This window comes from Microtus pennsylvanicus, chromosome 3 (genome assembly GCF_037038515.1).
Source record: "Microtus pennsylvanicus isolate mMicPen1 chromosome 3, mMicPen1.hap1, whole genome shotgun sequence".
Classification (NCBI taxonomy): Eukaryota; Metazoa; Chordata; class Mammalia; order Rodentia; family Cricetidae; genus Microtus; species Microtus pennsylvanicus.
This window is the reverse complement of record NC_134581.1, coordinates 63,386,092-63,413,994: the sequence shown is the minus strand read 5'-3', so window position 1 is coordinate 63,413,994 and position 27,903 is coordinate 63,386,092. Positions and strand designations below refer to the sequence as shown.

Sequence of the window (27,903 nt, the reverse complement as noted above, 5' to 3'; positions counted from 1 at the left end):
CCCAAGCTGTGCTTCAGGAGCTCTGACCTTGCATAGGGATGTGGGAGTGTTAGTCATTGGTGAACCCAGAACCTTCTCTGGCCTCACTTGGCCATGTCCTCGACCTCTGAGGCCACAGACAGGATGTAAAGAAGGACAGAGTCTCCTAAGGTCACTTTTCTTTATTTCCCAGAACCATCCCTGCCCCGACTCCCAGTACAGTCTGTGGGAAATGTGAAGAGTCTTGCCACCTCATAGACTTCCTGACTCTGTGTGACACGGGGCACCAAAGAATGGAAGCTTCCAAGGCCTGATCAGGAGCCTGCTGTGCCAGGGATCTTGAGCTATGGTGTTTCTTCTGGTTGCTTTTGTTTTAAAATAGGCTGTCACACTCACGGGCCTGGCTCACTCTGTAGCCCAAGCCAACTTCAAAGCTGTGGCAATCCTGCCTCAGCCTTCTAAGTGTTAAGATTATAGACATGAGCCACCATGCCCAGCGTCAGCCATCGTGTTCCTGAAAGCATTTCCAAGCAGGAGGTCCTCAATCATTCGATTATTCTTCCAGTAGTAACATGATTGCCCAGCTTCAGCTTTCGGGGCCTATCCCAGGAAGACACGGGAGGGCCTCAGGAAAGCAGGCATCTCCTGGTTGGAAGAGGGTAGGACTTGGGTCTGTAGTTCTGTTTAACTTGGAGAAGGTCGGTCCCCAAGGAGCTCTGAGAAGGTGCATGCCAGTCCCCGCCCCGTGAACACAGGCTCTTCATGCTGTGGTGATTTCCCTCTTCAGCAGCTCAGGCTGAATTCACTGGGTGCACGGACACCAGGACAGAAACCCCAGTTCAACTCTGCTGGATGCCCCCGCGCTGGAAGAGTACCTCTTTCACTCTCCCCACAATGGTCTCCACCTCGGCCATGGCTCCTAGACCTGGAAGCAAAGTTCATCTGTGCCTGTGGCTGCCACTCAGATCTCCCCTGTGCACTTCACCCACATCCTAGGCCCGGGAAGCCCAAGCCCAGCTCTGTGAGCTAGATCCACCATACCGCTTCCCAGTTATCCCAGGACAGGCCCTGGGGTCACTCCAACAGCAGTGCTGTTCTACTATGAGGGACTCTACCAACACTCCACACATCTGTCTCCTCCAGTCTAATGAACCTGAGAAACAAGAATTAGCACTCTGCCCATTGCCAGATGAGAGCTGAGCTCAAAAAATGGTTCTATCCAAGGTCACAAGGGCCAGAGAACCACTGAACCATAGAACCTAAAGGTGACCCCAAAGCAGGGCCCCTTCTATAGCTCTGGGCTGAGTATGGCAAGAAACCCACCTTGGTCTCCACACACCAGCTTCTTGCTCACACAAGGAATCTCCACATAGCCGAAGGCCTTGAGCATGCCCACCTGCTGTGCGGTGAGAGGGTGCTCCCACATGGCGGTGTTCATGGCGGGGCAGAAGAGTAGAGGCTTGGTGAGGTCCCAGGCCCGGATGACACAGGTCTGTGAAGAAGAGGGGAATGTTCTGCCTACCACCCTTCCTCAGTACCCGAGTCCCCTACTGTCCTCCAGCCTCAGTCAGCAAAACAGCTGTTGACTAGGGATGGCTGGGTGTCACACACCTACACAGATCTGATCTTGCATCCTTAAGCGGGGAGGGGCTGTCTCTTTAGTCCACATCATCTCCCTTCAGGCTCTGGCATAGTCCTGGACACAGGAGATACTCATTCAGCACCCACAATGCCCCCGATACCTCCAACAGATCTCCACTCTGTATGCAATCTTCTTGCCCACCAGTCTAAGCCTTTACCCAAGCTCACAACTGCAGGGCTGGGAAGCAATCCTAGGGGCAGGAGGCTAGCTTCACTATTCACGGGAAGGCCAGGAACCAGACTGTTCGTGCTCTCCTCAACAACAGCTCTACTTCTAGGTCAAATAAACCCTGAGAATGAAAACATCCAACATGTGGTACCTTTTCTCACCCAATATCTCAAGAATCCTTTCTGTAACCCTATAAGGAAAGTCCTGTCCCTGTTCACAGATGAGCAAGCTGCAACTCCCTGACTGATAAACAGTTGCCCATTTAGGTACAAACAAGATCTGGCGCAAGAACTCATTGGACTGGGCAGTCTCCCCACTTCCCAAAGCTAGACCACACCAAGGTCACACAGGAGACAAGTTGTAAAAGGGCTTAATTAAGATCCTCCCTCCCTGTCTTTCCCCCTTCCCTCTCTCTCTCCTTTCCTCCTTCTCTATCCCCCCCCACCCTCCCTCCTTATTTAACTCAGCGTCTTTTGGTTGTGAACTTTGAAGTCATACAAGCTTGAAATCAAACCATGGTTGAATGCTGGGCATGGGGGCATATGTTTATACTCCCAGCCCTCTGCAGGCTGAGGCAAGAGAATCTCAAGTTCAGGGACAGCCTGAAGCCTGGAATATATACCAGGACCCTGTCTGTCTGTTTGTCTGTCTGTCTGTCTTCTTTTTTCTTTTTAAGAAAGAGCTGCCAGACAGTGGTGGCGCACACCTTTAATCCCAGCACTTGGAGGCAGAGACGGCGGATATCTGAGTTCCAGGCCAGTCTGATCTGCAGAGTGGGTTCCAGGACAGCCAGGGTTACATAGAGAAACCCTTTTTGGGAGGAAGGGAAGGAGGGAAGGAGAGAGGGAGGGAGGAAAGAAGGAAGGAAGCTGAGCATGGTGACACACTCCTTTAATCCTAGCCCTAGGAAGACAGAGGCACGCTGATCCCTCTGAGTTTGAAGCCAGCCTGGTCTATACAGCAAGTTCCAGGCCAGAAAGGCTAGAGAAACCCTGTCTAAATAAATAAATATAAAGCTAAAACAGAATGTGAATGCTTTTGATGGCTATGCAGTATTGGCAGTGATGTTTTGAGGCAGAGCCTAGCGTAGTTCAGGTTGGCCTCTGAACTGGCTCGCGTAGTTCAGGTTGGCCTCTGAACTGGCTATGTAACAGATGACCTTGAACTCTTGGTCTCCTGTTTTCCTAGGTGGTGGAATTAGAGGTGGGTACCCCAGATCCTAGCGGAAGTGTGAAAGTTTTCAAAGTTCTTAGTTGAGGGCCTAGTGCTAAGTTTCGGCTCTACAACAAAGGCACAGGCTCAGGAGGTCAGGGACCACCTCCCAAAGAAATAGCTCCTGTGCTCCCACTACATCAGGCACCTCCTCCTGAAAGCTCCTGGGGAGACAGTAGTTGTGACACCCCTCCCCAGAAATAAAGTCCTTTGGGGAAAGAAGGAGGGAGCAGAGAACAATGCAACATACAGACCAGAGCCAGTGTCTGTCCCTCAGTGCCATTACCCTCTCCTGGGACAAAAAAAAAATTAGCCTCAGAATCTGGCTGCTTGCGTCATCCCAGACACCAGAGTTGGTTTCCCACCAACTGCTCTCAATACGACAACCTGGCTATGAGTGGACAATTCCAGTCACACTTCCTCTTGGCTCTGTGCCACCTGCAGCTTCTGTAAACCCAGAGGAGGCCCTTGATGGTGTCAGGGTAGGGATGGGACTGGGCTGGGTTCTAAGCACTCTCAAAGTAGAGCGCACCACCCACAGCCAGAACCCTGGCTTCCTCTGACAGGACTGCTTCCCCAGTGTCTGACAGGGAGCTCAGCGCGTCCTGGACAAACCACAGCTCCTCTAAAGCAACTAGCGTACAAGGGAGAGGAGGACACTGGTTCCCACAGCCGTGGCTGGCACCGCACTCAGTGCCTCAGCCTTGCCCCTGGGAACCTGTTCAGGCAGGGCAGAGGCTGGATCCTAGTCAAGAGACTTGCACTGAGCCAGACTGTCAAGCCTGGGGAATCACCTCCTCTTTCTGGATCTGACAGTTTAGAAGGAGAGGCCAGAGCAGAGAGAGAGAGAGAGAGAGGGAGGGAGGGAGGGAGGGAGAGAGAGAGAGAGGGAGAGAGGGAGGGAGGGAGGGAGAGAGGGAGAGAGGGAGAGAGGGAGAGAGGGAGGGAGAGAGGGAGAGAGGGAGAGAGGCTGAGGGCCTAGAGAGCAGGAATGCAGAATGACGTTAACAGGAAGCTGCTCTCCAGCACCTTTCCAATGGAGACAGGCGATTTGGAAAGAGGAAGCAGGCTGAGCTTCCTTTCGGGATTCTAAGAAGATACCCACTGAGCAGAAGGTAGCCCCACAACCAAGGATGCTTACAGTTCAAACCGTAACACCACACATTGTCTGAAACATCTGTGTTCAGGTGAAGCTGTTTGAGGACATTGGTTAGTTTGGGGACATGCTCCACTGTTCAGCCAATCCCGAAGAAGAGAACCTCAAAGATAGGGAGTAGGAGCCAGGCCCTCACTTAGGAAGGGAAAGCAAAGATGATCAGGATTTCAAGGCCAGTGGGCTATGTGAGATTATATTTGTTTTATATGTGTGTGGGTATTTTGACTTGCATGTATGTTTGTACATTACACGTGTGCCTGCTGACCATGAAGGCCAAAAGAAGGTCTCAGATTGTTACAGACAGTTGTGAATCACCATGTGGGTGCTGGGAATCAAACCTGGATCCTCTGGAAGAGCATCTAGTTCTCTTAACCACTGAATCATCTCTCCAGCTCAGCTACCGGCTATATTTGAAAAAGAAAACAAAAAGCTTGGCATATAGTAACAATAATGCTAACAACAACAACAAAAAGGAGGGGAGACCTGAGTTTTCAGAGGGTAGGAAGAGCCCTAAGAGAGCTGGCTGGGGTTCAGCTCTGAGGTTGATGTGTTCTACCACATCAGCTGCTGCTAACCTGCCAATGAAAGCCCAGGGATTTGGGGTACATGGCCAAGCAACTCCCTCACCAGTCCCAGTCCTTCTGGGCAGCAAGGACCTACTGTACCCGGCTCTGCTTCTCTGTCTACCCAGACTGCTCCTGGCCACAGCATCAGCGTGGTGTTCCTCCCATCCTATGTTCTTAAGTCATCAGCAGCTTCCCGGAAGAGGAGCTGGAAAGCTCCTAATAAGCAGACAGGGGCTGAGTAAATGTGAGGTTTCACACTCAATACACAAGCATTCTGCCACTGAGCTACGTCTCCAGCCCTCTTTTCACTTTCTACTTAGAGAGTTGTTCTGAAGCCCACACAGGCCTTGAATTTTTGATCTTCCTGCCTCAGCCTCTCAAACTGCCAGGACTACACAGGCTTATGCCACCAGGCCCAGATGAGAGGACATTAATTTCATATGTGACCTTCTAAAGCTCCTGATGTATCTCCAATATTCCCTTCTTCACCATTTTTCAACTCTAAAAACAAGCTGAGTGTAGTAATACACACCTGTAATCCCAGTATTCAGAAGGCAGAGGCAGAGGACTGCCAAAAGTTTGGGAGAAGTCTGCATTCTCTCTCACACACGCACACACGCACAAATAAATTCAAACAAAAATACTTATGAAAAATTACTTCCCACCACATACAAGCAGTATTAGTAAATGCCTACTTAATGCCCAACACCAAGCACACTCCACAAACTAATGGGGTCTTTTAAGACTATAGCAGTCAACATGGAGTACTCCTCCTGCCTTCATGGGTGATCACAAGTCTTTCTCAGGCCAAGTGCTCCCTGTGTCCTCAGTATAAGCTCTCAGAACATGGGAGGTGAAAGGTCAAGAAATGGAGGGAGGAGTTGACCAACCATAAGACCTCAGGATGGTCACGTAAAGAAAGGCAGATGCTTTCTAAGGGAGCGGCTCCCAAGAAGTCTCATGGCATAAGCCAACCTGGCAATCGCTTCTCACCTTTTTTTCCCGTTTCTTTCCAAGCTTTCTCTGATAGACGTGAGAATTGGGTTTTAGATTTGGGGCTCAAATGACTCTAGAGAAATAAGCATGTGAGATGCATGAGGAAGCAGACACTCTTAGTAGAGTATACAGTGTTTCTAGACTCTGGAGGAAGGTAGAACAGATGGAAACCAATGGAGGTGCATGCAGAGGGCAGCCTATGGTGAGGGAAGATGGGAGAGCAGGGGCTGACCACTGAGGGCAGGAGAGAGGTGGACAGCCCCAGATAGCACTGGCAAAGTCAGACGATCCATCGGACCCCGCCCTGCAGCCTCTGTGCTAAAGGCCCAGGACAGGGGCTGCTCAACAGACCTGCACCCAATAATAACAGATTTACTTCTGTAGTGAGATCTGCCACTCAGCAAACTGGGAGCAAGGCTGGGGAGGAAAGACACTGGGAGTCACTCACAAGTAAGTTGTCACAGATGCCACTGGCCACCTTCCCCAGAGTGTTGGCATCAAGGGGAGCCACCAGCATGAGGTCAGCCCACCTTCGCAGGTCAATGTGGAGAACTGGGTCAGAGCGGCGCTTCCACATCTGCCAAAAGAAAGCAATGGGGGCCATCAACCCAGTCACTCTCAGTGTGTGTGTGGGGAGGGGATGATGGCCAAATAGGCCAGGTACAATAAGTAGAGAAACCCAAGGAAACCACCTAGCTCTCCCTCAAAGTTTTCCACTGTCCCCTCTCACAGTCAAGCTGGCAAGCATTGGCCATGGAACCAGCAATTTGACAGAAACCAGGCCTGAGGAAACAAACGCTCCTTGTCTCTCAGAGCTTATTCCCTTTATGGTTTGGTTTTCAAGAGAACTGACATCTGGCAGGGAACTCCTGGCCTGTCTGCTTGAGGCGGATGCTTGGGTTGTCCAAGCCAGTAGGGCTCTGGGGCGATGAGAAATGAAGGGGGAGGGGAGGACGGGAGGGCAAGCCAGCCAGAAATGTTCAAGGCTGGGAATGTTTTAAAATGCCTGGCAGGGTAGCCCTATGAGGCCCACACTGCGCGCCTGGCAAATCAGCTGGTGCCCACCCCTCTGCAGGAGGGCAGAGGCATGGCCAGCGGCCGTGGGAAGTGAAACACTCTGGATAGCCTTGACGCTGAGAGCCACATGGACAAGGGTGGTGGGAACAGAGCTCCTCTGTGGTTTCATCAGCCCAGATAAGTACAAGGACACTCAACCCCAGGCACTGGGCCAAAGCTGAGCTCGGCCTGAAGAAGGCGGGACTACAGGCCTCCCGCAGGCCAGAAACCAGACAGATGTTTTCCTCATTGCCTCTACCCAGATGGCCCTGACCACTGACTTGAGCCCAGACTGTGCTCCAGCAGCCAGGACATAGGCTGGAAGGAAGATAGCTCTGTCCTCCTGGAAGAAAAGCAATGGTCCCAGCACTGACCTCCCATTCGTCAGCATCACTGTAGAGGGTGACAGGAACATCCTGGGGGCTATAGAAATGTTTGGCTCTCTCAGTGGTTACCACTGTGACTTCCAGCTGTCACCAAGAAAGTGGAGGGAAGGGAGAAGAGAAAGAAAAAAAGTTACTAGAGTCACAGGCATAAAGGCCACAAGAGGGCGAGTGCAGGCGGATGCTCTCCTTAGCCTGGTGGTGAACAAGACTTCCCCTTAGCAATGAACTTCATGTTTACACAGCTACTTCCGCTGTCACTCAAAGGTCAGGCCCTGCCAGGTGTACACATTTCATTTCCCTATTTAAGGGGCTGCTGAGATATGAGTCACCAACTGCCTCGAGTATATAAAGCCGCAGCCACTGCCACTCAGGCAGTAGGGGCCGGAGGCAGATGATGGGAGAATACTCAAGCCTACCACAGGCAGGAAAGATCAACCAAGGAGACACAGACCAAGCCCGATGCCAACAGCTTGCTTGCTGCAGGCAAGGCACTGACAGCTGGTGTATGCATGCTATGTCAGCATCCACGCTCCAGTGAGAGCACAGTTCCTTCAGGAACAAGGCCTGGTGTGGGAAAGGGCCTCAGGTTACAGACAGGTTCTGGGAAAATAAAGTCTGTGCCCTCCTGTCGGGGAGAATGGGTGTGTCTTCACCTTGTCAATTACTGGGAATGCACTGATACAAACAAAGAGGACGTTTCACTGGGTGAGGAAGGGAGTGGAAAGTCACACCTTAGGAGAAACCAGAGTCAGGAAAGGAGTTCATCCAGGAAGACGGCTAGGACAGGGTGACAGAAAGCATCACTGACCACCAGGGCTTTGTGCAAAGGCCATAGTGTCTGACCAGAGTCAGCCATGACACCTGGACAGGGTTATAAGCAGTTTCACCCTATGTACAAATGGAAGATTTCACACAGGAAACTCAGTTTCCTGCATGCCATAGAAATACTGAAAGCAGCCGGGCGGTGGTGGCGCACGCCTTTAATCCCTGCACTCGGGAGGCAGAGGCAGGCGGATCTCTGAGTTCGAGACCAGCCTGGTCTACAAGAGCTAGTTCCAGGACAGGCTCCAAAAACACAGAGAAACCCTGTCTCAAAAAATCAAAAAAAAAAAAAACCCAACAAATACTGAAAGCTCCTACGCCGCTGGATCCACATTCCTGCTCGATAAGAACTTGGTGATTGGGGCTCAAGACTGCCTCTGCACACAATCTAGTCGCCACTCCTTCCCATCACACAGGGCAGGGGGCACCCACCATACCGTGTACAACTCTAGAGAACAAAACTGGAGTCAAAAGCTGACATCTCAGAGGGAAAACTGAGTAGTAGCTGCAGGTCTGGGGTTCCAAAAATTACTGACCTGTCCATTCTGTCTCATTTCTCCTACCAATCATCCCTAGCCCCATAAAAAACCTCAGGGATATCTTCAGATATCCCTTAAAGCAAATCATCACTGAGAGTCGAAGGCCTCTCTAAGACACCCAGGAACAGGCTTGCCAGTTCTAGGCAATGGCAAATAAGCAGGGCTGCCCGTCTCTCCACAGAAAGCAGACATGGATACAGTCCAGATCCACCAAGGCAGGGAGAGACTGTGCTAAGGGTCTTCAGGACACAAGGTAAGGAGGTCAAGTGTGGGCTTCATTAGTTACACAGGAGAAGAATGACAACGAACTCAATGATGCATAACTTCCCAACCAGGAGAAGAAAAGGACAGAAAAGGAAAAGCAGCAAAGAGAAGACGTAATAGGTAGAAAGTACTAAATAAAACAACAGAAATTGCCGCCTGTGGGGACACGTGCCTGCAATCTCAGCACTCAAAAGGGAAAGGCAAGAGGAATGTGAGTTCAAGGTCAGCCTGGGATACTTGTAGTGAGACTCTATGAAGGGCTGGGATGTAGCTCAGTTGGTGGAGCGCTTGTCTAACTGGCACCGAGTCCTAAGTTTGATCCCCACATGGCATAAAGCCAGGCATGGTAGCACACATCTATAATCCTCCACTCAGGAGGTGGAGACAGAAGATCAGAAATTCAAGGCACTTTGGGCAATAATGATATAGAGTTCAAGGCCGTCCCAGGATACACAAGGCTGTATCTAGTAAATAAAAAGGAGGGGGAGAGGATTAGGGCATAAGCTCAGTAGTAGAGGCCCTGGTTCAATTTCCAACACTGGAAAAATACAGATGCCAGATTCTAAATTCATAATTCTAAATGTGATAAACATAAATATATAATAGCCTACACTTCTGATCAAAATATACATTTTCTGGGCTGGCAGGATGGCTCAGCAGGTAAAGGCACTTGCCACTACACCTAGAGTTCAGTCCCTGGAATCTGATGTAGGAAAAGAGAACTGACTCCCTCAAGCTGCCACATCCGTGCAGTGCATGCACACACACGACAAATAAACAAAAATGTAAAAATAAATCACATTCATATTCAAACTGGGTGCAGTGGTACATGCCCATAAGCCCAGCTTTTCGGATGCCCAAGGCAGAAGGCTAAGAAGCCCCCTTGGGAACCTAGTCTCAAAGGATAGAAAAGGGCTAGCAGTGTAGCTTAGTGGCAGGGTTTGCCTAGCATGTGGGAGCCCTTTGTTTGATAGCCAATACTGCAAATAAAATAATAATAAAATAAACTTTCAGCCAAGTAAAGTAAATTAAACTCTCAAGAACAGAGGAGGGAAATGACAGCCATTAAGACTTGTCAACACACGGAAAATTAAAGTGGAAGGAAACATTAGCAGATGAGATTAGAAGACCAAATACCAAGAGCCCACAACACCACTGAAAACAAGCCCACCAGAGGAGAGGAGGGGGGCAGCTTGGGGAACAGAGGAGCAGAGTACCTTGGAGGACAGGCAAGAGTCAGAGCTGAATTCAGGGCTGTTCCACCCTGTACAGGGCAGTTAAAGACTCCCAGCTTCCATCCCAACCCAGCAACCAGACATTAACAGCCAGGTGAGCTGTCAAACAGAGGCCACAGAGCCCCGGGCTAGAAGTGCACCCACAGAATGCTCAGACACTGGAAGGCTCTAACTGAGCCCTCACACTGTGTCTACAGGCAGGAGACCTGGGAGGGTTTTCCTGGAAAACCCAAGTGACCCTGGGACTACTAGGGGGTTGCGAGGAAGGAAATTTTGAGGTATTAAATTCTGAGGACCCTCGACAGAATCATTCGCTCCCAGCTGAGTGCTGGCAATGGAGAGAAGTTTCCACCCAGATTTTCACAGCCAAATAGGTGCAGCCATTTGACGAAAACCCTCCAGGTCAGAGAACAAGATTAAACAACTGAACAGAAAACAGAAACTCACAGACAACGAGGGAGAAAGCTAGAGCTGAGGGGGGCACCCGAGAAACAAGAACATAGTGCTATTTTCTTTCTGCTTATGTCTATGTTTTGTCTGTGTGTATATCCATGGCATGTGCATGCAGTGCCTTCAAACGCTAGAAAAGAGCGTCAGACACACTAGACTGGAAATACAGACAGCTGTGAGCCACCATGTGGGTGCTGAGAATTGAAACCAGGTCCTCTGCAAGAGCAGACACTGTCTTAACTGATGAGCTATCAGTGCTATTTTTTTTAAAGGACTATTCAGGGAACAGGAAGAACTCTAGCAAATTTAAATGATAGTGAAATACAACTTCAGTGCAGCCAAGCATGGCAGCTCACATCTTCAACTCAGCACTTGGGCAATATGATCTCTGAGAGACCAAGTTCCTGTCCAGTGTACATAGTGAGACTGTCTCAGGAGTCAAGAAGTAAATTTTACAATTTTTTTAATTCAATGCAAAGCTAGAAATGGTGGTATATACTTGAACAAAAATATAAAACTATGAAAACAATCAGAAGGCCAATCTAGGGGGGCTAAGTCTGACCAATAATTTCCACAAGGAAATGAGAGAAAAAAACTAAACAGATAAAAGGCCTGTTTAGTTAAGTTAGGTGTGGCAGCAATGCCCAGAACCTTAGCACTTGGAAAGCTGAGGAGGAGCAAGAGTTTGAGGCTGGCTTGTGGCTCAGTGAGACACTGTCTCAAAAGGGGGGAGGGAGGGAAGAAGGAAGGAGGGAAACAGAGGAGCAGACGCAGGAGGAAAAAAGAAAATGAGTGTACTCAGAAAGCTGAAGCAGGAGGATCATGAGTTCCTGAGATACAGAAAGACCCTGTCTCAAAAGCAAATGAACAAAAGCAAACCAAGCCCCAGGTGGTTCATCTTACAGCCACGATTCCCACGAATGGATACAGGGTTTGCAATCAGCAGAAACTCACGAAGTCCTCATCCATGCTACTACTAAGGCCACATCCAGGCTTGTAATCCCTCAGGATTTTCTGTAAATCCCCGCACCTACCACAGTTGGCTCATTGCTTGCTTGCTTGGACTATGGCAGCTCCAAAAATCTTTTGTGTGTGTGTGTGTGTGGTTTTTCGAGACAGGGTTTCTCTGTGTTTTTGGAGCCTGTCCTGGAACTAGCTCTTGTAGACCAGGCTGGTCTCAAACTCACAGAGATCCGCCTGCCTCTGCCTCCCGAGTGCTGGGATTAAAGGTGTGCGCCACCACCGCCCGGCCAGCTCCAAAAATCTTAATCCTGCTGCTCCTCATGGCTACTCTCAGCCTGTACCACCATCAGTAGCCCCCAAAGACACTGATAAGGACAAGAGACCTTCCACAAGGCCCACACGCTTGGGGAAGGGAAGGAGGGAAGAGAGTCAAGACTGTACCCTTCTTTTTGTGTGTGACACAAGGTTGGCCCAGGCTGGCCTTGAACTCCCTATGTAGCCAAAGATGAACTCGAATTTCTAATCCTGCTGCATGCTGGGATTATAGTTGTGCCATCACACACATCTTCTGTGGTTCTTAGGATCGACAAAGGCCTTTGAGCAGGTATGTCCCCAACAAGAATGGCTTCTCTCACTGGTTATAAACAGCCTGACACCGTCCCCAGGTGGCCGAGGAAGACATCCATTACAGAGCTCATGTAGGGCTAGGAAATACAGCCAGTGATAGGGAGCTTACCTGGCCCGTGTGAGGGCCTAGATTCTAATCTTAGGTCAAAACAAAACAAGACAAAAAACCACAAACACCTAAACCCAAAAATACTGTCTCAAATCTCGAATCTAAAATACAACTAAAGGGCTGAAGGGAGGGTTTGCTGCTCTGGCAGAGCACCTGGGTTTGGCTCCCAGCGTACACTTGGCAGCTCACAATATCACAACTATCTGCAAATTCAGTTTCACAGGATCCAGTGTCTTCTGGCCTCTGCAGGTACATGCACACACTAAGACATGAATAAAATCGTTACTGTCATGCCTTTTCCCAGTGAGCACTGAAGAACTCCACTCTTTATTTATTTTCTGTGAGACAGTGTCTCACTGTGTGGTCCTGGCTGGCCTGGAGCTCAGGCACGCACCACCTGTCTTGTTTTAAGACAAGGTTTCGTGCAGCCCAGACTAGCCTCAAACTTACACAATGTGGTAAGGGGCTTTTAGCTTTCAGCTCTAAGAGCTTCCCACCTCTCCTCAACACTGAGTTTTCTTTCTCTACTCTAGGAAAGCTGCTTCTTGAAGCTCTAAGGACTCCACTGTAATACCCACGCCTCTTGCCAGCTCTAAGGAAAACTACTTAGGGCTAGCTCAGACACATTCCCAAATTGGTACTGTCCTTGTTCAGAGGGTTCTCTGGCTCTTCACTTCCTTTCCTCTCTGCATGCCATAAAGTATCTCAGAGTCATTATGGTGCCTCTGCACATGCCCACCACCTCCTGAGGATCTCCACTCAGACATCCTTTAGGCTTCCTACCCTAAGCAAAAACTTTGCTTGAGGGCTGGAGAGATGGCTCAGAGGTTAAGAGCACTGCCTGCGCTTCCAGAGGTCCTGAGTTCAATTCCCAGCAACCACATGGTGGCTCACAACCATCTGTACTGACATCTGGCGCCCTCCTCTGGCATGCCGGCATACATCGAGGCAGAATGTTGTATACATAATAAATAAATAAATCTTTAAAAAAAAAAACTTTGCTTGAGATCTTTCCTCAAGATTTCGCATTCTAACTACACTTCCAGGGTATACAGCCCCATGCTAGGGAGCCTCCTGGGGCAGTGCATTCACCTAAGGAGTGATGTGAAGAACGTATGACGGGAAGGTCCTTCCTTATGCCCTTCCCCAAGTCTAGTGCTACTGGGCAAGCCCAGGCTGGTTCTAAAGGGATGGCACTTGATCTGGCTCATCAATCCTATGGTTTTGTTAGTTCATCTTCATTCACTTAGCCAAACAGTCCTGAGAGCAAAGGGCTGGGTAGGTTCTGGATCAGCACTCTAGCATGTTCACAAACACATACATATATACACACACACACACACACACACACACACACACACACACACACACACACACACCCCAGAGGGGGGAGGGAGGGTGAGGGAGGGAGAAAGAGATAATTCACTCATTCATTCATTCATTCATGCACATCAGGCAACAAATGCCAAAGAGTTCTGGCAGTGGAGAAAATGCCCTAAGGAAAGAGGCCCCCAGTGCTTTCTCTGAAGAGCCTGTGGGTCCTAGAGGAACAAAGCTGGGCATTAAGGTCTTTTCCTCCACACTGCATAACTCCTGAGAGGCAGCTCTGTGCTTGGTCCCCTAGAGATCGCTCTTAAGATTAGGTTTTGTATTGAGTATTTTTAACCTGTACTTCTTTGTGTGATGTGACTGAAGTCTGGCCAGACGTGATTGCATAAGTTGTCTGCATTTTGTCTAGCATTTATAGAGATTCCTTCCTGAAACCAGTTCACAAGTCTGGTTTCCTTTTCTCTGCTGATTCTGGAATCTGGGGATCCTAGAGAATTGCGGGGCATGGGTAATAGAAACCGAGTTTGCAGTGATACCTAACCTCTGCTTCAGGCCCCTGGTCTAGTCCAGGTTATGACAGCAATCAAAGAAATCTGTGCAGAAATACTTCCCAGTCCCAGTGTGAGAGAAATCCCACGGTCAGAGTCTCTATCCCTGTTCTCTACTAGAAGCCAGTAACATGACCATCCCTAGTTATGACAACCAAAATCTGTCTCTGGACATTGTTCAATGTTCCCTAGAGACACAACTGCTCTAGCGGAGAGCCACGAACCTACATTACCCAATAAGAACTCACAGCAATAGTGGAAATGCCTTACCAGTCCTGTCTAGTGTGGTCACCACCAGTTATTGGTGGCCACTGAGTACTTGAGATCTCTGCGCAGGCAGAGATGAGTGGGTATTTCTAGCTACATGTGATGATGTCCCCACAGGAACCAAGGACTTTAATGAGATAATGCCTGCTGTAGGAGCTACTTTTCTGCTGCTGTGGTAAAACCACTATGACCAAGGCAACTTAGAGGAGGAAGGGTTTATTTGAGCTTATGTTTTCAGAGGAATAAGAGTGCATCACCATTACTGTGGGGAGGAGTAGCAGCAGGCTGGCAGGCAACTGGAACAGCAAACTGAGAGCTCAGATCTTAAGTCACAAGCAGGCAGCAGAGGGTGCAAACAGAGAAGGATGTGAATCTTTGAATTCTTAAAGCCAACCTCTAGTGACACAGTTCCTCCAGCAAGACTTCTTACACTGGCTGAACAGCCCCACCAACAGATACTTTAACGCCTGAGAATATGGTAACAGTCCACTCCAACAACATCTGTCATGTACTTACCCTGGGATGAAGACAACACATCAGAGTTTTAGCATTGGGCCTCTTGGTTGGCACATGCAGTGAAGGACCCTGACACTGGGTCATCTGTATGGGTTTTCCCTATCAAAGAAGGGTCTCAGAATACAGGACACTCTGCCTAAGCCCAGAGGTGGCTGCCACCCATGCCCATGGAGTTCGCTCCCTAGAACTGTGGGTGAGAAGCCGGCAAGTAGAGGAAGTAGGGGCCAGCCAAGCTAGCTGAGGCAGAAATATAGGTCTCAGAGTTTCCATACCAAGACCACAGGTGGCTGCCACCTGAAAATTAACTAGAAAGAAGGAAGAACCCAAGCCAAGCCTGGTTTCTCCTACTCACCTCTCCTTGATGAACACTAAAAAAAAGCAGAGCTTCACAGCACAGTCCTGCAATTCAAGCCATCAATGCCATTCTGAGCTACATAGCAAGAATCTGCCTCAATAAATACATAGATTTATAAATAAATATAAGCATAGGGCCAATGGGCCAAGGCTGATGACTTGAGTTTAATTCCTAGGACCGTCATTATAAAAGTAAAGAATCAACTCCTGCGAGTTGTCAACAGGCTTGCACACAGACACCATGGCACATGCACACTAGCACATATATGTGCACACATACACAAACACAAATAAATGTAAGATTTTTCAAAAATTTTAAAGGAAGAACAAAAAGAATATTCCATAATATACCCCACCTACCTCAACCTTCACTGTCTTAAAGAATAAAAGTATATACACAGGTTAGTAAACAAAAGTCTAACTGAATGATACAAAATGAAGCCCATCTCCCTCCACGAGTACCTCCAAAGGGAAACCTGCAGGTAGTCTTAGAGATAAAACAGAGGCACCATATGACATTTATTCAGAGTCAACAAATGTTTTCTAGAATGGGCTGGGAACTCTGAACATTGTCCCAACTGACAAGCTCAGAGGCAGCCATAGGCATTGCACAGGTCGGTGTACCCAATTATGTAAATAATATATGAAATGTCATAGATCTCGATTCAAATTCCCATCATTTAAAACTTGTTTTATTTATTAGGGGTGTGGGTATGCCTTGGTATATATGTGTGGTCAGAGGACTTTTCGGAGTTGATTCTTTCCTTCCATCTTTATAGGAGGACTGAACTCAAGGGTATCATCTTGTGTTGTTGGGCCATCTCACCTGGCCTGTCACTTTTTAAATTTTTGTTTTTTTTTTTTCAGGTAGGATTTTTCTGTGTAGCCCTGACTGTCCTGGAACTCATTCTGTATGCCTGGCTGGCCTCGAACTTGGAGACTCACCACCTGCCTCTGTCTCCTAAGTGTTGTAGGAGCTGCGGGCTACATTCCTGGTGTCCGGCCACCTGCACAGCTAGCTTTATACCTGAAATAATTACACGGAAACTGTATTCTTTTAAACACTGCTTGGCCCATTAGTTTTAACCTCTTATTGGCTAGCTTTTACATATTAATCTAACTCTTTTCTAATATTCTGTGTAGCACCACGAGCTGGCTTACCAGAAAAGATCTTAACCTGCATCTGTCTGGAGTGGGAGAATCATGGTGGCTGCCTGACTCGGCTTCTTTCTCCCAGCATTCTGTTCTGTCTACTCCGCCTACCTAATTTTCTGTCCTATCAGGTCAAGCAGTTTTCTTTATTAGTTAACCGATGAAAGCAACAGATAAGATACAAGACCCACCTCCATCACCTGAGCGCTAGGATTAACACCACCCAGCTAAATATTTTTTTTTTTTTTGGTTTTTCGAGACAGGGTTTCTCTGTGGTTTTGGAGCCTGTCCTGGAACTAGCACTTGTAGACCAGGCTGGTCTCGAACTCACAGAGATCCGCCTGCCTCTGCCTCCCGAGTGCTGGGATTAAAGGCGTGCGCCACCACCGCCCGGCTCCAGCTAAATATTTTATTTTTAAAGTTTTAATTGTTGGAGCTGGAGAGATGGCTCAGTGGCTGCTCTTCCAGAGGCCCTAGGTTCAATTCCCAGCAACAACATGGTGGCTCACAGCCATCTACAATGGGATCTGATGCCCTCTTCTGACCAGCAGGCCATACATGCAGATGGAGCATTCATTTACATAAAATAAATAAACTGTTTTTAAGTTTTAATTGGGGTGTGTGTGTGTGTGTGTGTGAATCTCTGGGGATTCACAGAGGTCTGATCTGATCCCCAGGAACTGGAGTTAGTTTCCCAACAAGGAAACAAACTCAGGTCTGATGTGGGAGTGTCATATATCAATCTGTTGATTTCATTGGTTAATCAATAAAGAAACTGCTTGGTCCTCATAGGTTAAAACATAGGTGGGAGGAGTAAACAGAACAGAATTCTGGGAGAAAGAAGCTGAGTCAGGAGTCGCCATGATTCTTCTACCCCAGGCAGATGCAGGTTAAGATCATTCCTGGTAAGCCAGCTCGTGGGCTACAGCAGATTATTAGAAATGGGCTAGTCCAGGTGCGAGAGCTAGCCTAGAAGAGGCTAGATAGAAATGGGCCAAGTGGTGTTTAAAAGAATACGGTTTCCGTGTAATTATTTCGGGGCATAAGCTAAAGCTAGCCGTGCAGGCGGCGGGGGTGCCAGGGATGCAGCCCCGCTGCCCCTATTTCAACACAGGTCCTCTGGAAGAGCAGTATACACTCTTAACCACTGAGCCATTGCTAGTCCCAAAGACATGAGGAGAAAGACCACCGAACCAAATCATCATGACAAAATTAAAGCAACAACTATTAAAGCAAGCTTTTTTTTCATGTACATGGGCAGCCTCCCTCTAAGGCAGGGTTTAAGATGTCAGAATTAGATGTGAGGAAGACAAGGCTTTTGTAGCTCAGGGGTAGGGAGTTTCCAATGAGGGATTTGGTGGGCAAAACAGGTGGGGTTACGGGAGCAGAACATCATAACATGTTAGTCGTAACGACCTGAAACAAAGGTATGGTTGCAGGTGGCTCTAATAACAGGTAGTCATAATAATGTAGTCATAACAATCCTTTCGGAACAAAGGTAGGGTTGCAAGATAACTGCTTATTAACTTTTAGAGACAAAGGCATGATTTCTGTTCCTGGAACAGGCTGTATATAGAACCACTTAAGGTTACAGGTGGGCCATAGCCCAATCCTGTTCTGCTCCTCCCATCCTTGGGATGCCCCACACTAGTAGGAAGGGATCACTTCATTGCTCCCATCCACTTGAGTAACCCTCTGAGAGGCTGCACCATGAGTACACTAGACTCTGTACTGCTGGACTCAGGGTTTGTTTTCAACTCATCAACAATGCTATAACGAGCATCCTTGTATATCAGTGAACTTTTGCAACCACAGGATTTAATTCTAGGAGTGAAATAAAGGCTATGAACATTTAAATTTTTCTGTATTTCGACAAACTAATTGGAAAAGCAGAATCAACTCCATACGGCCCTCCATCCTCATCTTCAGCCCTGGGTGTCCTGATGGAAATGCTAGAAACTTACCTTTCTGTAAACCCAAAGGCTACTAACTCCCTCCCTCTGTCCTCAGTCCTGCTGCCACCTGCCCTGAAAAGTAACTCTGGTGCTGTCTTCTCTTCCCGGTTCAGCCCACAAGGTGTAAACACTGAGTTGACAACCTGGATGAAAATGCTGTCCCCATATATAATAGTTATGGAGTTACAAAACATTCTCCTAGATGGCCTTTGGGTCCCAGTCCCTTCTGCTTTTGTGTCTAGAATCTTCCAATGCCAGAGTTAAAAAGACCCCCAGAACAGATCTCTTGCAAGCCTGCCTTCTCTCCACTGCATGGATAAAATGATGAAGGCTAAGAAAGAAGACAAAGACAGCAAGCAGCAGAGTCCCGGGGTGAGGAAACCTCTGTGCCTCTTCCCTCGTATTTTTTTTTTTTCCTTTTGAGACAGGGTCTTACATAGGCCAGACTGGCCTCAAACTGGACATGTAGCTGAGGAGGATCATGAACTTCTGGTCTTCCTGCCTCTGTGCTAGGGTTACAGGCTTGTACCACCACTCTTGGTTTACGTGGTGCTGGAGATCGCAATCCCAAAACTCTCTGCATGCTAGGCATCCATCTGAGCTACCATTTCTAGACCTTATTTTATTATTATTTTTTTTGAGGCAGGGTCTCCTGCAGCTGAAGAAAATTCCTGTTCCTCCTGCCCCCCCCCCAAGTACTCAGACTACAGGTGTGTGCTACCAGGTCTGGCTCAGCCTCTCCTCCCACTCCCTGCTGTCTTATCCTGGCTTCACAAAAAGGTGCCTGGGCTTTGCTGGTGACTCCTCTCAATTGCTTATGCAAGTCCACCACTTATGCCTGCTTACTCCACTTGCCAAAGGCCCTCACATCTCTCTGACCTGCTGTGGGGTGACAGCACAGCCTCCAGGCCAGCGGCTCTCCCAGGACATCTGTGTATGCCTGCATGCCAGGGATGTATGCAGAATGTCCCAGCCACCTGCAACCCGTATACTCAGATGCTTACTGTCTATTCACAAGCTGCTTGTCCTCAAGAGAACCGGAGACAGCATTCTTCATATGAGTGATCAACCCAGCAAAGAGCTGAGGGGGCTGCTCCAAGGTACCTGGACTCCGCTGTAAAGGGGCACTGGGAAGCTCAGTACCCCAGGGAAGAAACTGGACGAAGGAGTGCTGAGAAGGGAGGAAAGTAGCCACCACACAAACTAGGGTCTACCCCTGGTTACCAATACCTCACAAAGCCCCATGGGCAAAACTAACTTTAGCCAGCTGCCAGTCTTCAGGATGAGGACATAGGGACCCTCACATACAAAAAGGGGCTGTAGTTTCAAGGGCTTTTCCCATGTTGGTGTCTCAACAACCTCAATGCCTCAAGCCATTTGATGGCCCAAAGGCTGTGACATAGCCCAGAGGAGGGGTGCCAGACAGGAAACACACACTGTTAAGTGCTTCCACGTGCCAAGCCCTGAGCCAAGTTGCTGTCACTGTGTCATCTGCCTTCCCCTTCCACACCTGGGGGATAGGCAGGAGGACTCATCCCTACTTGGAACAAGAAAGGCAGGCTCTGAGTCAAGTCAGTGACAGGGAGGCCTCCACAGTTGGTGCCCTCTGGCTGCCTCAGTTGGCCAGAGAAAGAGCGGCCAAGGCCTGCTCCAGACATAGCCTGTCCTCCCTCCCAAGAGCCCAGGCTAAAAGAGCCTGGGGTGGGTGGAGCCACCACCCAGCAGGCAGCCCTTTCCTCACACCCCCACACTGCGTGGGCCGGGAGGAAGTGGTGGAGTTGCCATTCCCTGTGCTCTGAGGCTGCCATCTGTTTCCTGGGATAGGACTCCCTACCCCCATCCTTCTACCAGGAAACTCACTTGCTCTAGGGCTGTGGGAAAAGGAACTATTCTGAGTCCCTCTCTCCCCAGGGGGTGGTGACTGCGTCAGAACCCCTTCCCAGGCCTCCTGCTCTCCAGGCTCTTGCTAATCGGCTCCTACCAAAAGCTCTGGGCTCATGAGGCAGAGGGCGGCCATGAGATTCTCCCTATTCCTGACTGTGGCATGGTTGGCATCTTCTTCACTTATTTCAGCCTGGGGGAGGGAGGGACTTAGAGAGAGGAGGTGACATTCTGGGTAGAAGTTAGTAGAAAGTAAAGAAACAAGCCTTTCCAGTCCTCCCCACCCACAAGGCCCCACAACTGTCATCTGTGTGAGAGGAGCTCCCTCTGCTGGACATGCAAGACACAGCCACTAAGTGGCCCCACTTCAGGGCCTATGCAGACACAAGGAAAATTAATCTCTCCACGTCTTAACAATGTGTGCCCCACAAAACTAGTGTTGGATGAACACAAGCAGTGCCAGAGCAGCCTATGGCCTTATGTCAAATGAGTTTAAAGGAGAATAAAGCCACCAGGTTGGGACCGACAGAAGGTGTGTGAGCGAGGGTTTGTAGACTTGGTGACAAGAAGGGCAGTTACAGGCAAGGGCCAACCCAAAGCAATGGGCATTAGGTGGAACACAGGAACGGCAGGAGGCTGCATGGACCCACAGGGGATTCTAGCGGAGAGAGCCGTCCACCTGCTGCAGTCTTTGAATCTCTGCTCCTGAATATTAATATATAAAACTAATCAAAACTGGCCAAGAACTGAGGGAGAAAAATCTCCCGCTCTATCACACTATCTCTGAGCACCAGAGGGAACGAGGTTCAAAACAAGAAGTTCGGGCAATGAACGTCCCCTGAGGCTTTCTGCACTTGACGGACAAGCAGCGCATCTGACATAATGGAGAGCAAAGCCCAGGAGTTCAGGGAGGAATGAAAATGGGAGCAACATCGAAGAGAAAGTGGGAAGTACATTTGAACACATTGGCACAGGAGACCGCTTCCTAAATAGAACCCCAGCAGCACAGACACTGAGAGAAACAATAAATGGGACCTTCTGTAAAGCAAAGGACAGTCAATAAGACAAAATGGCAGCCTACAGAATGGAAAAAGATCTTCATCAACCCCACATCAGACAAAGGGCTGATCTCTAAAATATACAAAGAACTAAAGAAACTGATCATTAAAAGAACAAATAATCCAATTTTTAAAAAAGGGGTACAGACCTAAACAGAGAACTCTCAACAAAGGAATCTAAAATGGCTGAAAGACACTTAAGGAAATGTTCGACATCCTTAGTCATCAGAGAAATGCAAATCAAAACAACTCTGAGATTCCACCTTACACTTGTAAGAATGGCCAAGATCAAAAATTCTGATGACAACTTATGCTGGAGAGTTTGTGGGGAAAAGGGAACACTCCTGCATTGCTGGTAGAAGTGCAAACTGATACAGCCACTTTGGAAATCAGTGCAGCCATTTCTCAGAAAATTAGGAAACAACCTTCCTCAAGACCCAGCAATACCACTTTTGGGTATATATCCAAAGGATGCTCAATCATACCACAAGAACATGTGCTCAACTATGTTCACAGCAGCAAACTTTGTCATAGCCAGAACCTGGAAACAACCTAAAAGCCTCTCAACGGAAGAATAGATAAGAAAAATGTGATCCATTTACACAATGGATCACTACACAGCGGAAAAAAAATAATGACATCCTGAAATTTGAGGGCAAATGGATGGGTCTAAAAACATCATATTGAGTGACGTGACCCTGACCTAGAAAGACAAATATATGAAATCACTCATAAATGGCTTTTAGACATAAAGCAAAGAAAAACCAGCCTATAGTCCATAACCCCAGAGAACCTAGACAATAATGAGGACCCTAAAAGATCTAATGATCTAATCTACATGGGAAGTACACAAAGACAGTATCTCCTGAGTAAATTGGGAGCATGGGGATCATAGGAGAGGGTAAGAGGAGAGGGGAGAGGAAGGGAGGGGAGAGGAGAAAAATATATAGCTCAATAAAAAAACAATTTAAAAAAGAAAATGGGAGCAGGGAGCAGGGCGTGCGGAAACTCTCTGCCCTTCTCCAGAGCACTCTCCTTCCACAGGACTTCACGACTCTTCAGGGTCAGTATATGGGATCCGAACTCTCCACTCACTCCCTTTCGCTGTCTTCTCATGCTCTGCCCCCCCCCCCGCTATCTCATTTAATCTACCTTCTGCTTACCTGTACATGCCCATCTCCTGTGTGTCCCGCCCCCAGCACACCCCAGGGCTAGGAAAAGAACATCCCGGCAGCCGTGCGTTGGCTCAGGAGCACTGACTCCCTAGCGCCAGAAGCCACTACACCCGCCTTGAGAAGATACTCACCCCAGGAATGTCCAAAAGCTTTGACACCAGAAGAGGCAGCTTCAGGGCAGCAACACTTCCAGTGACCCCCACAAGAACATGGAACTTTCTCTCCATTGAGGGTATGGCAGCTGGGCATGGGGCCCTTGGTTCCATGTGGCATCTGGTGGCTTTCTGGGAGCTAGAAAGCCCAGGTTTAGAATCTAAAACAGAATAAAGGGCGTCCTTTCCGTTCACACAGTCATATAACATGCAGCTTGTGCTATGCCCTAGACGATCTCCCAGCTTCTGGGAGAAAAGTGTGTGATGATCAAGTCAGGCCTCCTCTCCATACAATGCTGTGTGCGCTATACCTGTGCCATGGCTGCCAGTGACTGTGCCGGAGATTATGTCACATAAAGATGCCATTCCGGCTGATTCCTGAAGGACAAGCATTTTCTCAGACAGAAAGAAATTACTTCAGAAGGAATAACCCTGCCAAGTGAAGAGGTCTGAAGGAGAACAGAGGGTCTGGAAAGAAGGTATAGGTAAAGAGAGAAGCTGAAGAGTCATGAGGGGGTTAGGAAGAGCCAGACAGGCTGCATGATCAGATCTGGGCCAGAATGTCAAGGGTGGTGAGAACCTGGCGCTTTGCTATGAGAAAGATGGCAGTGGAGCTGGCAATGTGAGGAGGGAACCGTGGCTAGTGGTGGAGAGTGGGGAGTTACGACAGTGGGCCTGGCAGGCTGCTGAAGGGGCGGGAAAGAGGATGAGGTCCAAAGATGCTGGTGAGTGGAACCATAGGCAAGAAGGGTGCTTCTGCAGCCAAGAGACTTGTTCTGGAATCCTGTCCCATATTTGTGGACCAGGCTGAGCAACAACCTGCAGATTGATTTCTACGAGCCACACACAAGGCAGCAGACCACTCCGCGGGAGCAGCTGGCTGGGCTCCTCCTCTGGCAGGTGCTTGTGATGCTGGGCTGCTGCGCACACTGAAGCCTGTGCTCTGGCGGCTGGCCCAGCACACCTCACTCCATCAGCCACGGCCACTGAGGGCTGACTCTGGGCAGAGATGGGTGGAGGGCAGCTGCCTTTAGAGACTCTGGGGATGAGCTGGAGCTGGAGTGTTTCTAGAGTGAACCTATCCAATGATTTCTCACTTGATTTATACATCAGTTTCCTTCGCCTCTCCCCTACCAAGAATTTCCCAAAATATGAGCAGATGAATCACCAACCACCACTCCCCTCACTTAAATCTTCAGTATCTGCTGAATGAATTACATGCAGAACCTGCCCTGTAAAGCAGGAGTCTTAGGTCCTGCCCAAGGTTGCACTCCTGACCCAGCATATGGCCTTGGATCAGAATCATCCCCTCCTCAAAACTCTGTTTATATAGGGCTAGGGACAGCTGATTTCTTTTTTTTTTTTTTTTTTTTTTTTTTTGGTTTTTCGAGACAGGGTTTCTCTGTGGCTTTGGAGCCTGTCCTGGAACTAGCTCTGTAGACCAGGCTGGTCTCGAACTCACAGAGATCCGCCTGCCTCTGCCTCCCGAGTGCTGGGATTAAAGGCGTGCGCCACCATCGCCCGGCGGGACAGCTGATTTCTGAAGTGTCCTCCAGTACAACCTGAGTAAATGCAAAAGACAGAGATAACTGGCTCTTTTTATGAGACAGAAAACCCTAGAAGATGTTCTCCAAAAGGGCAAGATCGGCATGGAAGGAGAACCTAGTAGCTCCAGCTCCCTCCATGCCTGGATACCCACAGGCGCCTCTCTGTTTGGCATTTGCCTATAACATTCAGGCATATACCCTAAGAGCTGAGGTACTCTTCTCAAAGGGATTAAGCACAGACTGGTTCCCTGGGTACAATTCCCATCCCTAAAGTTCAACCTGCCAGCATTTTCAAAGATTTGCATTATTTACATATTTACTGCTTATGTGTGTTTTATGTGTTATGTCTGTGCATCAGTTGTGTACAGTGCCCACAGAGGCCAGAAGAGCATGTCAGATCCCCTGGAACTGGAGTTACAGATGGTTAGGAGTTGCCATGTGGGTCTAGGGAATCGAACCCAGGTCCTCTGCAAGAGAAGTATATGCTCTCTTAATCACCAAGCTGTTGTAGAATATTATTTTAAGGTGTGTTACTTTTGTTTATGCTCTGGAACATGTGTTTAATGATGCAAAGATTTGTTTGATTAAATAAAATTCACCTGTGGTCAGGAGGCTATGTCAGCAACTAGCTGACACAGGAAGTTGTAGGGAGGAGCCAGGTGGAGAAGGGTTAATAAGGAGGTATTAGGCAGTGTGAGAAGGAGTGAGAGAACTTGGGAAACTCTGAGATGAGCTGCTTGCTATTCAGCCTCTGGGGAGCAGGATTCCACCTCAACCCCTGAATCTTGAGTCCTTTTAAGGAATAGAGATTTAGAGAAGTTCCTGCTGTAGCTTTGAAAGAGCCTGAGGAAACAAGTCCTCAGGCTAAGAGGACAACACGGAGACCTCCGCCCCCACACCCTGCCGACAGCACTTTGAATCTTTTCTGTAATTTGGAACCTCGACCAGGACCAGGCTTGTTAGAAAAATGAGTCCACCAAAAAGTCTCCGCACACTGTTGACAACTGACAAAGTCCATGGAACCCACTAGCCAGCTCCCCAGAACACATCAAAGCGGGTGAGAGACACTTTGGGTTTTTTATTGTTGCTAATTATTTTTAATTTTATGGACATATGTGACTCTGTACACTTGAGTGCAGATGCTCGCGGAGGCCAGGGGCATCCGGTCATCTTGGATTTGGGGCAGTTCTGAGCTGCCTGGCATGGGTGTGCACACAAGGGATAGGGATGAACTCGGGTCCTCTACAGGAGTAGCCCTGTTCCATGAGAAGCACGTTCTTGATTCTCCAGCAAATCTTACCTGTCAGTCCTCAAACTCTGACTCCGTCCTACTTCAGCCAAATGGCACAAGAACAGGAAGAGTCCTACAAAACAGAAGCACAATTCATCTCTGCAGTCTGTGAACCTCACAAGATAAAATTCCCAAGGGTCAGGTTCCATAAAGTTGTCAATTAAACTACAGGCCGGACTCTGCCCTGCTCATCCAACTGTTCCCCACAGCAGGCACTGTGGCCCAAGATACACTGCCTGATCTGCTAGCCAAGCTTTGCTCAGGACCAAAGCCATTCTTCTGGGGGTACGAGGGAGGCGGCGGCGGAGAGAGCCTGATTTATAATTGAAGAATAGAAACTAGATTATTTAACCGATATTTGGAAGTGAGGTCAAATATGTTCAAACTCAGGGTCCCAGGGGGAGTGATAGTTGGCAAGGGTTTGCTAAGATCAAATTCTAAGCCCAGATTCTCTTCCTCCACCCAGATTCTATTAAAGACTTTTTAAATTTTTATTCATCAAGTCGGGATAACTGTAGGCAGCACCTCACTTCCCTATCTCCTGCCACTCATAGGAACTGTGAGCAGCAGAGAAGAGAGGACAAGCAGGCAGCAGGTCACTACAAACAGGCTGAGCTCAGGGACCAGGGCGGTCAGCCATGCAGGAGAGCCACAGCCAGAAACCTGCACTTTCTCTACCCTTCAGAAAGAGGAAAAAATCCGCCGCTTACATAATAAATGTAACCCCTGAAACACAGTAACACGAGAAACTCTTTTCTACACTTTAAAATGGATCTTTTTGTATGTCTTCCTAGCTGGTTGGTGATGGACCTTCTGAGGCTTCGGAGCACAAGTCTTCCAGCACAAGCTCCGGAGGGCAGTTAGGATAGCTAAACCTCCGTCCTAAACACCGAGTTCACTGGTTTGAACAGACAAGTCAGTGCATGTCTGTGTTCCCTGACCTAGGTACCATGCTTGTTCAGACATGTCCAGGAGCTGACCACTCTAATTCTCTCCCACCACCACTTACCCTCCCGAGAGAAAACTCAAAAGACAAGCTTTTATTGTCATATGGTTCAATGTTCTGCTTAAACCTCTAGAGTCAAACTTGAGTTACTCTTGGCTATCCTTGAACTTAGGGTTAATTTTTCTTTCCACCCTTCATAGGCTGAGGTAAAGGTACAGGGAGATGCCTCTATTACCAATGTGCTGGCTACAGTTTATTGCTAGACCAGGTTTTATTTTAAGCGGCATATGCATAAAACACTTTTTTATATTTTTACTTGACCTGTATTATAACCACAGAACGTGGCACGAACTTACACTTACTCTTATGCATATTCAAGAAAAAGTGGGGTTTGATGGCACATGCCTTTGATCCTGGCACTTGTGAAGAAGCGGACAGATTTCAAGACATGAGTTCAAGATCAGTGTGGTCTACATAGTGCATTCTGGGCTACACACACACACACGAGGGGGGGGACCTCTGTGTGACATGTAAGTCTCCTCTCATTTAGTCAAGCTCAAAGTTTAAAGTTTCATGGACATCTGCCAGTAACAAAATGAGCAAAAATGTAGCCAGGAAAATGTCACCACCCTACACCAAAACCCATACCACCTGGCACCTAAACCCATTTTACAACAGTAGGAAGAGCAAGCTCGTTCAGTCAAAAGGCTTGGCATTCTAATGGATTTCCCTCAAACCAGAAGTAGGCGTGTTTGGCTCTAAGGCTCCTGCCGTTCCATCTGGGCACCTCTTGAGGACACACCACCAGCTCCCGAGCACCCACACTTCCTGAAGCTGGGAATCTCTCCCGCCCATTTTCTAGTTCTGGCTTCCAATATTCCAATGGTCAGTAATCCGGAATTTTTTTTTCGGACAAAAACTGCCCTCATTCTAATTTTTAAATGCCGCTTGGTACGTTTAGGGATTAAGCAGCTAAACACTCTCAGGGTTTTCCTTTCTCTAGTTTACTGACTTAAAACACAGTTTGAGGCAAGTTGGCTCAGTAAGGTAGCTTGCAGCCAAGCCTGAGGCCCTGGATATAAATGCTGGGACTTACACGGTGGAACTGAGTCCCTCAAGTTGTCCTATGACCTCCACAAGCACGCCGTGATAGCAACCCTCCTTCAAAATAAGTGTCATTTTTTAAAAAAGCTTGCACTTCGGGACGCTCCTAGGTCTCTCTGGAGGCAGGTTATGCTGCAGTTTTTCAAAGGCAAGCGTCAAGTGTGGGTGTTCTGACTGCGTCGCCTTTAAACTGATCAACTCTGGTCAAGGATGGAGCATGTCAGCGGGCAGAGGTGCAGCTGCTAACTCCCAACTCTGAGCTCGAGGTCACACCCGTGGCCCCACATTATACACATAATACAAAGACCCTCACTCGGACCCATAGTCAGAGGGGAGTCGCCCACCGCCACACCAACGCGGGACCCAGGGACATGGCTTTCCAGCCCCTTCCATGGCTCACCGGCTCCAGCTTCTCCCAAGTATCGCGGTATCTAGGCTCCCTTACCCTCCGTCTCTAA

General features: G+C 48.5%; 1 protein-coding gene across 12 annotated transcripts; it reads right to left on the bottom strand.

The window, feature by feature from the left end:
• On the bottom strand, positions 1-27,903 carry Ppcdc (phosphopantothenoylcysteine decarboxylase). 12 transcript variants are annotated; one of them, XM_075965775.1, is made up of 8 exons: positions 27,438-27,838; positions 25,405-25,468; positions 22,537-22,696; positions 7,150-7,245; positions 6,168-6,296; positions 5,717-5,792; positions 1,303-1,471; positions 5-904 (listed from the first exon to the last, which is right to left on the bottom strand). In XM_075965775.1, exons 3-8 carry the CDS (start codon positions 22,669-22,671, stop codon positions 763-765), a joined length of 747 nt encoding a protein of 248 aa, XP_075821890.1. In that variant the 5' UTR covers positions 22,672-22,696; positions 25,405-25,468; positions 27,438-27,838; the 3' UTR covers positions 5-762. The 12 variants fall into 12 exon arrangements, 11 of the variants coding, with proteins under 11 accessions (XP_075821891.1, XP_075821895.1, XP_075821896.1 ...); XM_075965774.1 differs by lacking the exon at positions 27,438-27,838 and adding an exon at positions 27,846-27,903 and having other exon boundaries at positions 6-904; XM_075965773.1 differs by having other exon boundaries at positions 6-904; positions 22,537-22,718.